A 15000-nucleotide genomic window follows, 5' to 3' on the forward strand; every position below is an offset into this window, starting at 1 on the left:
ACTAGACACACACACACACACACACACACGTTTCCTTTCATGCGCTGTGAAAGATGCAAGGTATAGCAGGGCAGAAATTAGTTTGTTTAACGCGATGCCATGGTTTCCGTTTGTAGGGTCGCTTCGTACGAAAGCTTGGTTAGCTTGACCCATGGTGTGTGTGCGTGTGTGCGTGCGTGCATGTGGATCCAACCAATCAATGCCACTCATTGATTCCGGACCATTCGGAAGCACTTAATGTCTGTTCTTTTTTTAACTCCACCCTCTGATGCCATGACCTCACGGTGACATCAACACGTCAAGTCACGTGTGGGGGGGGGGGGTTAGATCGTTTGCTGATTTACATATGGCATTCTCTGTCTTTCCCCCTCTACCCCTCTCCCTCCCCTCTCAATCTCTCTCTCTCTCTCTCCTCTGAGGGATTTCACCCATGGAAAACTGTTACACAACGTATCCCTCTCTTCTCTAGCCTGTGTCTAATTAGCACACACAGCTGACATTTAAGCCTTTTCTCACCCCCCCCCCCCCCCCCCCACCCCCTCACCCAATGAAACACCTCTCCTGTATGAAACACCTTGTTAAGTGAAACTCATTTCCTCTTCCTTGTTTTTTAAGTATGTCTTTCCACATGCTAGGCTAGTGGAGTCTTGAGCCTTGTCTGGTCAAGTCTTACTGACTTGAGGATGGACCCTGGCGGGCGCGACACAGAGGGCTTTTCGGGAAGGTTAGCACAGTGTAAGCTTGTTTTAAAACCCCTGTTACCGTGGGGTCCTGAGGTAAAGGCCAGCTACTGTCATAAGCCTACCCACACTAGGCAATTCCCTAGGCAATATAGCGAAAGGCCCTCATCCCACTAACCGTGGCCTGGGTGAAAGGCCCTGTGATAAGCCCCAGCTGACACAAAATGGAAGACGTCTGCTCGGGGATCAACGTGGGGGTGGGGGGTTGGTTCCACCGGACCAGGTGTGAGATTAACCTCCCTCTCCAAGGCACTATGCTTCACTAACCCTGAGGGAGAGTGAGGGAGAGAGTCAGGGAGAAGGAGAGAGTGAGGGAGATAGTGGGAGAGGGATGGAGAAGGAGAGAGGGAGGGAGAAGGAGAGTGAGAGTGAGGGAGAAGGAGAGAGTCAGGGAGAAGGAGAGAGTGAGGGTGAGGGAGAAGGCAAGAGAGTGAGAGAGAGGAGGGCAAAACCTAATAGCTTCAAAACCTCATTACACTTTAGCCAAGGTTAAAGAAACGACATTAGATGGTGGATTATGTGATTTGGTAGCTAGCAGCCCTCCCGTGAAGCTAGGTCCCTCAAACGGGTAGAGGAACACCCTTGCAGAGCGAATGGCGCTGGTGGAAGTACTTCACATTCAGAATGTGGCACTACTGAAATAGTGTTCAGAGAGGATGTTGTTGATATGGTCATTTCTTTATGTTCCCTCCAGGCCTGTGCTCTTCTGAACCTCCACCACACACACACACACACACACACACACACACACACACACACACACACACACACACACTGTCTCCTAGAACTTTCCATCTGCTCAGCTGCATGCCACACCTGGCATCCCTGAACAGGGGCAGAAAGAAAAGACCTCCTCTGAGGAGAGGAAAGGGGGAGCGCTGTGTGTGTGTGGGGCAAAGATAATAATGGTGTTCATAGAATGGAGTAGGAGGGGCATAAGTGGTAAACACTGTGGTATTGTATTGCGCTATTTTGGTGATTGCGTGTGTCATATTCTGCTCGTGTGCGCGTGTCATTCATAGCTTTTTTTTTTTTTTTTTTCTTGTTTGTTCTAGCAAGTGTGTATCTGTCCCTGACACTGAGCCGAACAAAAAACCATCTCTCCTTTTGAAAATGCACATGGGTTCTATTTGAGGTCTATTCCTGTCGTGTGTGTGTGTGATGCTGTCATTCATGCCGGAGTGTTCAGAGCAGGCTGAAACAATGGGAGCGACTTCTCTGCAGATCCCTCCTGTGACAGGACTGACGAGTGGGAAACGGGAACAAACAATCCCAGCTTTCAGTAGGGGATTCAACTGGTGGGAAAAGGGAGAGAGAGAGAGAGTGTGTGTGTGTGTAAGGGGGGGGGGTACATCTGCAGTGAAGGAATAAAGCTGTACAGCCTCAATTTGGAAAAGAAAGCGTTTGAATAGGAGTCACAATAACTCTTTCTCTCCCTCCTTCTCTCCCAATTGCTCTCTCTTCCTCCCTTTCTCTCTCTCATTATGTCCCCCCTCTTCCTGAACACCCCCCTCCCTCCCATCCTCCCTCTCTCTCTCTCTCTTTCTTTCTCTCTCTATAGGAGAAGAACAAGGACAAAGACAAGCGTTTCCGTCCCCTCTACGACATCCCCTACATGTTCGAGGCCCGCGAGTTCATGAGGAAGAAGCTCATCGGAAAGAAGGTACGGAACATCCCCCTTCACATCCAGTCTGGCTCACCGAGGATCCGGTGCTGCTGGAGAACATTAATGGTGTCCCTCTGCAGCGGAGCTGTCCATGAAACCACAGGCTCTTCATCCTTGGCTTACGCTTCAAGAATGAGCACATGAACATGCCGCGCGTGCTTTAACACGCGTGCGTTGTACACACACATTTTCCCACCCTCACCGTCCCAAGACACACACACACACACATTTTCCCACACACACACAAAAACTGCCCGCACTCCTTCTTCAAACATTCCGGTAAATTAATTTCATTTGATTGACAGTACACTTGCGTAACCCTCCATTGCTTATACTGAACATTTGATTTTAATCAAGAGCTCTTATTTAGTCGGTCTAGATCTCGACTTCTATCTCCCTCCATCTCTCTCCACCCTGATATGGATTTGTAGCACCAGCCCTGCAGAGCAGTATTGCATGTTTAAACAGCCGTTGTTTTTTCCCCTCGTATTGATCTGCTTGGACTATACATGCTGAGCCAGTGTGATTTGCATCTTCTTCTCAGCACGTCTGAAGTACAAGCTAAAGAGCAGCGCAGACTCCTGTGAGCCCCTCACACGGCCCCACGAGGACCCAGAGATCTTAGTTTAGTATTCAGTCTGAGTCTGAGATCCCCCGTCCCCTTCATATTCATTTTAATCATCATCGTTAATGTTATTTTAATGACGAAAGCCGGCGCGGAGTGAAGCGAAAATAATGATTGCGCCGATGTTTGTGATGACTGAATCTCGGCAGAAGGCTTAAAGAAAGGCGGGCTGGGTCTTACCGACTGTCGAGGTGCAGAAATAAAAATCCCTTTCATGTGATGTATTTTTTAAGATGGTCTGGTGGAGAGGCAATTCTGTGTGTATGTGTGTGTGTGCGTGTGTCCTCACGCACACCGGGTTATAACACCAGACCAGATCTAGCCATGTAATGAGGATGTAAACCGGTATTGAGGATGCCATGAAAATCATGTTTGGGCTCGTTAAAACGCAACGGTGTGTGTTTGTGTGGAAAGTGTTTTACGGTGCTGGGGCTTTATCGCGTGGTTAAAGACAGCTCGCTCGCCGCCGTTTAGTGTTTATGCAAGCAAGCATAATGGCATGCAAGGCAGTCCCAACACAGAACGCTTCCAGGAATCAAACAACACATCAGCCCTCTATTCCATGTAGGTGGTGGCTGTTCTCAGCAGTGTTGATGCTGCTTGTGGATATCCACTTCCAACATCGCAACACAGAAGCACTTTTGTGCTGTGCTTTATAGAGATCCTGATAAGTTGGACTCAAGGGCATTTTAGATAACAAGTCAAACGCACGCGTGTGCGCGTGCGTCTTGCAGGTTTTCTTCTCAGCTTCCCATCTTTTACGAGCCATGGGAGGTAGAGATTTAGTACATCCAGTTGATCCACTCCCGGCACATGATTTTTTCGTTTTTGTTTTTTTTGGTAATGCGTTAACCGCGCTATTAATCATCCGGCGTTGTTCTTTTGTTTACATAATTGTTGATTTAGAATGTGTAAATTACTATGTTGTCCTAATGAGTATCCGCTGGCAATCCATGCATCATTATTTGTATTTCTGGAACAACTACATTGTACTTGGAACGTACATCAGCCATGAACACACACACACACACGCACACACACCCACACCTCCACTTGTATTCAATAATTCAATCTCCTCTTCTCTGTGCCCTGTAGCCTCCCCCCCCATCCCCCCATCCCCCCATCTCCCCCCCCCCCCCCCCCCCCCCCCCCCACACACTCATTCAATTCCACCCTCCCATTTAGTCATTAGGCTGGATATAGAGTGTTCTATTCCACAGCAGTAGATTCATATAGAAGGGCATTGGTATCCCCAGTGTGTACTTATGCTGTTTGATGTGAGTAAGGTTTAAGTGTGGAGCCCCTCCAGTCCATTCTCCTGCACAGCCACAATCAATACAGGAAGGGTGCTGAAAGTACACCCCCCCCTCCCTCTCTCCCTCTCTCTCTCTCTCTCCCTCTCCCTCTCTCTCTCTCTCCTCCCTATCTTTATTGTTGCTAAGACACAAGGCTCGCTAAGTATAATCCTGATTTAGCCAGCCCCTCCTCTGATGAACGCCGTTCGTCTCAAAAAAGATGATTATTTTCCGAAGGTTTAAAGCCAAGCTGCCTTCGGCTGCCGTGGTAACGGTTATGAAGTAAGGTGTTGAAGGAGGAGAGAGATCGGACACAGCCTTCTCAGTGGCTTCAAGTGTGACGGCACTAAAGTCACGATTTGTAATGAAACAATACCTTGTTTGTGTGTCATGATCGTGTACGAAAGGTGGAATTCTGTTTGTGTCTGTATTGGGGTTTGGTTTGTACTGCAGTGTGGGGAGACTTGAGTAGACGGTGCCTTTAAAGCATTTGCATTGGAGAAGATCTTCGGATTCCTCCTCTTGCAACAATCTCCTCCAATGCTTTTTGAGAAGGAAAGGAGAGGAATGGAGGAGTGTCTGTTTGGACACAACCCTACTTCTTCCAATGAAGACTGAATGAATGAATGCTCAACCTTGCCTGGTCAAGCAGACCCGACAATGTCACGTTTTTAGCTTGAAACGGAATGTGAGCCGGCGATACCCGGCTGGTTTTAGGATGCCATGCTTAAACCACCTCCACAACTGCATTCAGAGCGCCAAGTGTTTTCACAATGGCGACCAAGACCAATCCTTTTAATCACACACTCTCCCCTCTGACGAGAGCTTCTCCTGCTGCCTGCTTTCTTTTCTGGCTGTTAGACAGCGCTCTGCAGCCCGGCCTGAGCTGTTTAGCTCATCAGCGGGTCTAATTGGAACTTGACACCGCGGACCCCAAGGTATTTTCCGACATGCCAGGGGGGCTGCGGGGCGCCTCAAAGCCTGAGCCTCCAACCCAGTCTCTCCACTCCCTGTCCTGGACTTCATTAGTTTAACAAGGTATCACTGCTCCACACCACACGTCCGCCGGGACACGGTTAAGATGCGGAACCCCCCCCCCCCCCCTCCAAATTGGGTTCATGAGCCGGACACTCCGGCACAGATGCGCCCATGTTGGGAGTGTTTCTTTTTTAGAGGAGTTTCTGTACATGGTTAAAGGTCACGAGATGGGAGTCCAATGACAGCCGTCGAAAAAAAACAAGCAGGCTTGTGTCTCTGATTGGATGGTATTGTTGTTGACTAAGCAGCCGGGTCTCTGTGCTTGGTGAGTCTGCACACTGAGGAAAGCTCAAAGCCAAAAAGCCAAATACGAGTCTGCGTATAACAGAATAAAAAGCTACATTATTATTTTTTGATGCCTCCCCCTCCCTTCCCTATCGAGCGCCCTGTTCTTTTGATCTTTTATGAAGCGTATCCAATATTCACATTCAAAGGGGCCCATTTTTTTTTCAATGGGGAGTCTGTATCAGAGAGCTTTCAGAGGTAAAAAAAAAAATGTTTTAAAAGAGTGGATCTAGTGGTGGTATAGCATCTCAACCACACTCACTCGCTCTGAAGTACACACACACACCCGCAGGTGGCAGGAACCTGGAGCATCTGGGGGGGGGGAGTCCATTTCAGGTGAATTCTCTCTGGTTTGTCAGCAGCGCAGAGGGAGATGTGAAGCCCTGAGAAGTTTACTTGTACTAGGGTAATTAAGGTAAATCTGCAAAAAGTACCTCTCTGTCTCTCTCTGTCTCTCTCTCTCTCTCTCTCTCTCTCTCTTTCTCTCTCTCTCTCTCACCCCCTCCCTCACCCTTCCCCCTATTGAAATAGCAGCGCTCGCTCTGTGACATAATCCAAAGCTAGATTTGGCTAACTTTATAAGTAGTGTTTGCTTCTTCTGTGTGCCGGGTCTCAGCCTCAGCAGAAAAAGTCCAATGAAAACGCTGCATTAATCCACTTATCAGGAGAGAGCACATTCGGATAATCCCGGCGCGCTCAAAGTGGCTCCTGTTATGCGCGTGAGTGTAGTTACTGCAAACGCCAGAGTGTTTTTGTGGCGTGTGTGTGTGTGTGGGTGAGAACGACGCAATGCAAGCTACACAACGTTTGATGTCGTGTGTGACTAAAGTCAGGAGCAGTTGGTGTGTGTGTGTGTGTGTGTGTGTGTGTGTGTGTGTTGCAGCAGAGTCACCAGGTCCCAGGTTCAGATCCCAGATGAGGACCTTGCTTATGCACTCCAGTGGAGGAGGTCCTTTAAATACGGCTCACTTCATTAAATGATAGCCAGCTGCTATTACCGCGTGTTAACAACACCGGGGCATCTTAAGCACATCAGCGGCGGTATGAAGTCATCCCACTATCCCTCTCGCCAACCCCAGGCTTTAAGATGGGGGGGTGGGGGGTGGGGGGGAGAATTACAGCTGTGTTTGAGCAGAGCAGGCTCAGTTTTAATCCATAAAATATGTATTACAGACTTTCCCCCGTGCTGCACCTAACCCAAGCCTATTAAACCCAAACACTGTAATGGTGGGGAGCTCTGCGCAAAAACAGCCTGTGGCTGACCAAGCGTGTTTTTATTATTTATTTATTTATTTATTTTATACTTGTAGTACACACACACACACACACACACACACACACGTACTTATTGGACAATTACACGCACATACACACATACTTATTGGATGGACATAGACATTTTAAAGTAAACATATTCTCTGATGTGTGCTCTTTCAATCACACTTTCAAACGCTGCTTTGAATGTGTACAGACACAGTCAACCAAATCTCATTGCCCCTGGTTCCAATCTGAACAAACACCCCCCCCCCCCCCCCCCCCATCCTCTTCCTTATCAGGAGGCCCCCTTCTGTCCTCTCCTCTGGGGTCTCCATATAAATGGCTTCCTCTATCTGGCGATCTGCTCGCTGGTCTGTGGAGAATCTGGTGTGTTTCTTAATCTGGCATCGCTTTGTCAAACCTTTTAATCTGTCATCACTTTCCCCTAATGGGTTAGACTTTCCATGGTGTGCAGGGCCTCTCCTAATTATTATTATTATTTTTTATTCTCCTTCTTCGTCTTCTCTTTCCCCCCTCTTCCTCTTCCTCTCGTCTCCTCCAAGCTCATTACCCACGCCCAGCCATGCAGAGCCATTACCAACTTGTACATTTAGAGACACGAGGAAAAACACAAACAAACTCCAAATGATCTTTTTTTTTGTTTATTTATTTTTTTAATATTTTTCGTGTGAAATAAATGGCTTTATTTGTTGATAAGGCTCAGCACACTAAACCTCCCCATGTTCCTCTATAAGAAAATGAGTTCCACGGCGGGATGCCACAGCTTAAATGAATTTCCATTATGTTGATCAGAACGGGATGTAACATGGTTAGGCTATATGCTTTCAGAAATGTGTGTGTGTGTGTGTCTGTCTGTCTGGTGGTAATGCGTCCGAGAGCATCTTACAGTTTTTCTATCTTTAATATGTCTGATAGTCAGTGTTTGCGATGTTAAGTGGAAAATCGGGGTGGCTCATCTTGAGTCGTGTCGTTTCTAAAATTGGGAAAGTTGAGGTTCCTTCCATTTGCTTTAAAGTGACACTAGGACATTCAAAGGCCCAGGATTTTCTTTTCGTACCTTTACAAAACCATGCCATTTTGACACCTTGTCTGACTCCTATTATCAGACTAACCACTGTTTGTTCCCTCACCCTTCCAGTGTGTGTGTGTGTGTGTGTGTGTGTGTGGGGGGGGGGGGGGGGGGTACTCCTCCTCACACACAGCCCAGTCACACGCCAGGTCTCTCCTCTAAATCTAGACCTCTCCCAGCCCATCCTCGGGCTCGCCTCCCTGCGTCTGTGTGACAGGTGTCCGTTTGTCCTACTACCCCGGTGTCCTTGTCCAGCGTTGCCCCCCAGATGACTGACACATACTCCTCCTGTCCTTCTGTCTCTCCCTTCGGGTGTTCTGAACAGATGTGACCCTCCCCCTCCCCCTCCCCCCTCCCACACCCTCATCCCAGAATAGCCTCCGCGCCTCTTTGTTTGCTCAGCTCTGATGGACAAACTGCGTCCAGTGCAGGAGATTCCCAGATATCCCCCGCAACACTCCCATACCATTTGCTTCGCCTGTCTCTTCAGTTTGCTCTGCGTCGGCTGGCCATTGTTCTCCCCTGTCTGCGATAGCAGATAGCCCTCCCTCGGGTGACAGCCATTGTGTTTGGTGTAGTTTTGTCTGTTTTTGTGTTATTTTTTTTTTTATTTTTTTTTATTTTTTTTTATTTGGGTTCTTGGCTTTAGCGTTGGCTGTTAATTTGTCCCTTTGTGATGACAGTCCGCCGCCTCAATTGATTTTCTATAAGGATGGGCGCTGTGTTTTAAAATGGATGTTTGTTTGGGTGCAGGCTGTGCAGATGCTTGTGCGTGTGCGTGTGCGTGTGTGTGTGTGTGTTAGTTATAAACAGCCCCAGTGTTTGGACACTGCTCCTCTGGGGAGATCTACCAGCCTGACATGATTCACACTGACTGTGGGTGACCTTGGAAACTAACACACACACACACACACACACTGCACAGACATATCAGGCTACTCCGGTTGGTTCCTTAGGAATGTTTTGCAGTACGCATTTTAAATGACCTCAATGGCAAAACAATTCCATTTCTCATTGTTTTTGCTTCTCTAAAATGTTATTGATTTTGTCCTCATTGAGCCGCTGTGGGCAGTTTTTCAATGTATATTCCCGTGTGGATCTGTACATTTTCTCGAATTGTCTCTGATGTAACATGACAATGATTACATCAGGATTACACTGCTGAGCCAGAGTCCCCTCAGAGTGGTGCTTTAAAAGATGAAAAGAAGAGTTGATTTTTGACATGTTTTCCCGCTGACTTGGCGTTTCAGGTGAACGTCACAGTGGACTACATCAGAGCCGCCACCACCGCTTCAGAAACAGGCACCGTCCCCGCCTTCTCAGAGCGCACCTGTGCCACCGTCACCATTGGTGGGATGTGAGTAACACCCTCTACCCTCCCTCCCCCCTCTTTTACCCCTCACCTCTCACTCCGCTCCCGTAGGCAGTATGTGGTGACCTGGTGTCAACACTGAGTCAGCTAACGACCAAGACCTTCATGAGGTGAACCAGTTGTGTTGGACCAGGGCTAGATGTCCATGACCAGAATGGAGGAACACTGATCTGTCGTGGGCAGAATGTTAATGGGTGATCTGCCTTTTGCTCTCCTCTCCTCAGAGAGTTTTTGCCCTTCGGTAGAGACAGACATATATGACTTTGAAATCACTCCAGGCTAATGTGTTAATGGGTTAAGCCAGGTATTGAATTGCAGGGGCAACACCACTTAGAAACACTGTCAGGTTACTGAACTATGTACGACGGCAGGGATTCATGTTGTCATGGTACCGCATTTCAAGATAAAGCACTCTCATGAAGGCTACAGTATCTCTGAGGATATTTTCCTGATTAAAATGTAAATGTCTCCTGATAAAATAAAAACCCCTCTGATAAAAAAACCTTGTAAAGGCGGTCACGCTTCCCCTCGTCCCTTTCATCTGCCCGCCGCTATGACGAGCCCCCCCCCCCCAGCTAGTTACCCATCCACGCTGGGCCGCGTAGTTCACCCTTCGCCGCAGGACCAGCCAATTACCATCCACCTGCCGCTGCCGCGGTGCACAGTGGGTAACAGGTGGCTGGGGCGCCCCGGGGCTGTGGGGCGTGGGGGGTTGGGGACAGAGAATGGAGGACCTTGTCTTATGGTGCACCATATTTCCCCCCTCCCGGCAAGCCAGACCCGCTCCTGCTTAGCACACAGCGAGGGGCAGAGGGGCGCAGCAGGCAGCTAGGCTTGTCACAGCTAATGCCAACACGCTACAATACGTCCTAGATTTGGGGTAGAGACGGACTTGTTGAGGGCGAGACTGGTGAGGAGGAATGTGACCGTACCTCTGGTGCCAGGCCGATCCGTTCAGGGGTTTTTTTTTTCTCAAGGACACACTGACCTAGTTAAAGGCTCAGTCCTGTGACGTGGCAAATTTTGGAGCTTGTGCTTACTTGTGATGTTCTGCAACCATCCGAAAATCACAGTTTTTAGTAGAAACAAGTATCATTTTGTCTTTACGATCCAATTCTCTGACTGTCTCCTAAAGTCATAATTAAAATGCTGTTTTGTCTGTTGTTTAATTAGAGGACTTGCCTTTACTAGTGAGAGGAGTGTAGTGATGTGGGTTTATCTGGCTCGAACAAACACATTTTCGCCTAAATTGGAAGCAAAACTACTGCTGGAGTTTGCCTTTAAGAAGCTTATATATATATATTTTTTACAGTAAACAATTATCCCATTGTGAATTTTGTCATTCGGTACTTGAATATGAGTTATAATCTGACAAAATTACGAACGTGTGAAAATGAGGTCTTAACCATGTTGCTACAACCTATCCAAGTGTTTTTTAAAGTGTTTTTAAAGCTTTTTTAAACTGTCCAATTTAGAGGCAATTTGCAACACTTACTGCGACTTTCTGCAACGTGAGCTGATCTGCTTTCTCAGTGAGATTCGGAGGGGGGGGAAATGAGAAATGCGAACCTCATTAAGGCCAAAACGCCGCCACTGTCGCCACGAGATGTTCAATTTGTCTCAATTTAAAAAAGACACGAAATATGAAATGAATCAAAGCGGCGGTGATGGGGAAATGACTTGAACTGTTTTTCATATCGCTCTGCCTCTGCATCGTCCCAGGCAGTTTGCCGTCCTCTCTTTCTCCCTCCCTCTCGCTCTCTCACCCACCCACCCACCCTCCCTCTCTATCTCACCCTCCCTCTCTATCTCTCTCCAATTAAAGTCTTGAGGGGAGGCCAATAAAAGCGTTTCACTGACAACGAGGCCCCCGCTATACTTCCTCAATTACGCCGCCCCCTGCGTGCGTGTGGACAGGCAAACACGCTCTCGGACACAAACTCATTTTCCAAAGGCAAGCAGCCGCGGCGCCGAGCGCCCTCTCTCCCGACCACTTGAGCCGGAAAACACGGGCGCCTAAGGGCTCGGTACTGAAGCTCGACATGGAATGCTCTCACAACAGTGTTTTCCTCTCTTTTTTCCCTTTCTTTCTCATATCTCCCATTCCTCTCTTGCTGTGTCAAAGGTAATGATGGAGAGGAGACTGTGGATAGAGGATGGTCTCACCTCTGACATGGCTGAGACGCTTGGTTGTTAGTGAACATTTCTCCTTCTTACTCCTTTTGTATTATTGATAGTTGTGCCTGGAGGCGCTCTCCACTGCCTCGGCCCTAACATCTTAATTGCGTAAAGAAGGCTTGTTAAAACTCACCCATCTCTTGACCCCTTTTTCCCTCTCTCCCTCCCTCCCCCCTCCCCCTCCCCCTCCCCCCTGCAGTAACATAGCAGAGGCGTTGGTGAGTAAAGGCCTGGCCACATGCATCAGGTACAGACAGGATGATGACCAGCGCTCCTCCCACTACGACGAACTCCTGGCTGCAGAGGCGAGGTAAGACTCCAATACACTCATACATGTTGAATACGCAATACGCTCTCGAAGTTAAAAACGTTGATCCCGAGGCCCACCGCTTTTCACCTCATCCCCATTATTATTGCATGATATGCATTAATAACGTGCCGTTTAGTCTCTGCTTTTGTCCGAAGCTGTGAGTGCATTAATTTTTTTTTGTAAATATGGTCCCAGTGGGAATTGAACCCACAACCTTCACGTTGCTAGTGCCATGCTCTACCAACAGAGCCACACAGGACCATCTGTCTCTCTCCCTCCCTCCCTCCCTGTTTCCCTCCCTCCCGTCTGAGTAATGTTATATATATATATATATATATATATATATATATATATATATATATATATATATATATATATACATACACACACACACACACACACACACACACACACACACATATATATATATATATATATGAATGAGAATACCAAAGGGGAATGGATTTTTTTTTTCTCTCATGAGAAAAAAGAAGTTGACTCAGAATTCTCCTTTCATGCTGCATCTTTATTACCTCTGGATTTATCCTCTCTGCTATTCCCTCTGCGACACGAGGCCAACACAAGCGCGGTCTTAAGGCGTGGCTGTAGCAGCCGCGGTCAGAGACGCCTGGAATACCATTAGCCTTCGTGTGGAGCAGCACAGGTCCACCCTTTTACTGTGGTGTTGGAAGTCACAGCCTATCAGGCTCCCTCGCTCATTTTCCCCAGAAAATATCGGCCCCTGAGACACACACACACACACACACACACACACCGTGGCAGTGCTAAATCAGACCTTCTCTTTACACGTGCTCTATGAATATAATTATATGGATCTGCACCACAGAGATTTAGTATGGGCTTTATTAGACTGCTAAAGATTAAGATCTCATGGTTAGCGATAGATGGGTCTTCCACCCCTCCGAGTGTGACTGATTTCTCCAATGCCGTGTCTCTCTTTCTCTCTCTCCCTCTCTTTCTTTCTTTCTTTCTTTATTTTGTCTCTCTCTTTCTCTTTCTGTCTCTTTCTCTTTCTTTTTCTTTTTTTTCCCCTCTCTGTCTCTCCATCTTTCCCTCTTCCTCTCCTCCTTGCCTTGCGGTTTCTATTCTTAATCCTTCCTTGGCTTCACTGCATCCTCTCTACCTCTGTCATTCTGTCATTCTCCTTCACTTTTTGTTCGTCCACCGTTTCTCACCATCCCTTCCTGCACTCTCTCTGCTCCCATATCCCTTTCTCTCTGACTCTCGCCCTCCCTCCCTCTCTCTCTCTTCTCCCCCTTCCATCTTTCTTCTCCCCCCTCTCTCTCTCTCTCTCTTCTCTCCCCCCTCTCTCTCTCTTCTCTCTTTGCTTGATGTTCCTGGTTAGTAGTCCCCTGTGGACTCTGTTGAGATGAGGTGTTGGGCTTTTTATCTTCTCAGTTCCCTATTGCACTGGTCGTTACCCCATAGCCCTTGAGTAATCCCCCCCCCTCCCCCCCCCCCACACACACACACAAGGAATACAAAGCACATATCAGTGACCTAGAGATGACACATCATCATCATCATCTTCATCACATTGAGCCCTAAGGATCTTTCGGAGTGTGGATCAGCAGCAGTGGTCATCATATCAGACGAACGCACTCACACACGCCGTCTTAGCTAAACCCTCCATCCATTCAGCCATTTCAAGTTTTAATTTCCATGGTATAGATCCCATCATGTGAAAGTGTCCTCCACACAGTTGATCTACGATGGCGGTTTGATGGAGGAAACTATCTCCCCTCCTGAGCCCAAATGGCTGATTACTCATAGAGGCTCATTTCTCCAGCCGAGCCGCAGCCTTATGGTTTCTCCTTAACTCACTGCATGATGGGATGAGGCGTAATGGCGGCCTGCTTTCTCACTCTCTCTGCCTCCTGATTGATCGCAGGGCCATCAAGAACGGGAAAGGGCTGCACAGCAAGAAGGAGGTCCCCATCCACAGAGTGGCTGATATCTCAGGGGTAAGTGTGTGTCTGTGTCTGTGTGGTGTGAGAATTTTGCCACCCTATTTTTTTAAATATTTTTTTTCCCCCAGTCTTAGTCATTTTGATTCAGTCTGTGCCGCTTCAGTCGACTTAATGTCATTTCATTAGTCACATTGTGGTCACATCACATGTGTGATGCCTCATAGGAACCCATAGTGAACATGAATCATTGACTTCCATGTGCGCAAACATACATAGCCTTGTCCCCCCAACACATCCGACTGCATAACATTCTATCGCTATGATTCTCTTCCTAGCAGCCAAATTGGCAGGAGAACACATTACTCTGCAGCAGATTAAAAGTCACACCCCAGGACAAGGGCCCATTAAGGGCAGCAATCAATGCAAAAACAAGCTCTGCGTTTGAGAGGATCAGCCCCTCAGCAAGGCGCTGCGCACATTCACTGATGTTGATCACACAGCAGCTGTGGTTATTTCTTTACAACAGGTGATTTGGAGATCAGAGATTCTGCGCAGTACCTTGCTCTAACCGCCCCTCTCCAAATTAAATGACTCACTGACTTTTTTGAGATTTCGTATTTTTGTATTTTTTTGTATTGCTTGTGCAAAAGCATTGTTCTCCGGTGGAAACTTTGCATTCAGTCTTGTTTGAATCTAAATCCAGATATGAAACCTGGCCCTCAGATCTTTCTGATTTTTATTGGGTTTTATTTAACCTGTATTTGAACAGGGAGTCACATTGACACCAGAGTCTCTTCTTCAAAGGAGCCCTGCAATACAAATGATACAAACAACACAAGACACAGTTTCATCCAAAACGTGAACGCTCCTCTGTAACCAGGTCTCCTAAGAGCGACCTGAAATGGAACTGAATAGTCTAGTTTTAGTATTGCTTGGAGTTCGTTCCACTTTTTCGGACCATACTGGCTAAAAGCTGTTTTTCCAAGGTCGGTGGAAACATTGGAGAACTAACCAGTCCTGTGATCGGGTGGAAGAACCTGTGGTTTTAATTTAGGAGTGATGTACATAGATATATAGAAAACAGAGGCTAGGAAGAATTCCACCATCTTGCTTATACCTTTCAAATACTTTGACACCAGGTCTACAGAATTGTCTAGTGAGTAGGGGCCATTCTCCTGTTTGTGTGAGGGGGGGGGGAAATAAGTTGGAAGAA

At 47.5% G+C, this 15000-nt stretch overlaps 1 protein-coding gene across 1 annotated transcript in view; it reads left to right on the forward strand.

Moving 5' to 3' along the window:
- snd1 (staphylococcal nuclease and tudor domain containing 1) overlaps nt 1-15000 on the forward strand; it is a 159730-nt gene that overhangs the window by 22372 nt on the left and 122358 nt on the right. The window contains exons 11-14 of the mRNA XM_083692103.1: nt 2302-2403; nt 9247-9353; nt 11746-11856; nt 13769-13841. Of these exons, the coding sequence (XP_083548229.1) occupies nt 2302-2403; nt 9247-9353; nt 11746-11856; nt 13769-13841 (393 nt within the window). The remainder of the gene's footprint in view (nt 1-2301; nt 2404-9246; nt 9354-11745; nt 11857-13768; nt 13842-15000) is intronic.

The sequence above is a fragment of the Argentina silus genome (assembly GCF_951799395.1).
Source record: "Argentina silus genome assembly, chromosome: 20".
Lineage (NCBI taxonomy): Eukaryota > Metazoa > Chordata > Actinopteri > Argentiniformes > Argentinidae > Argentina > Argentina silus.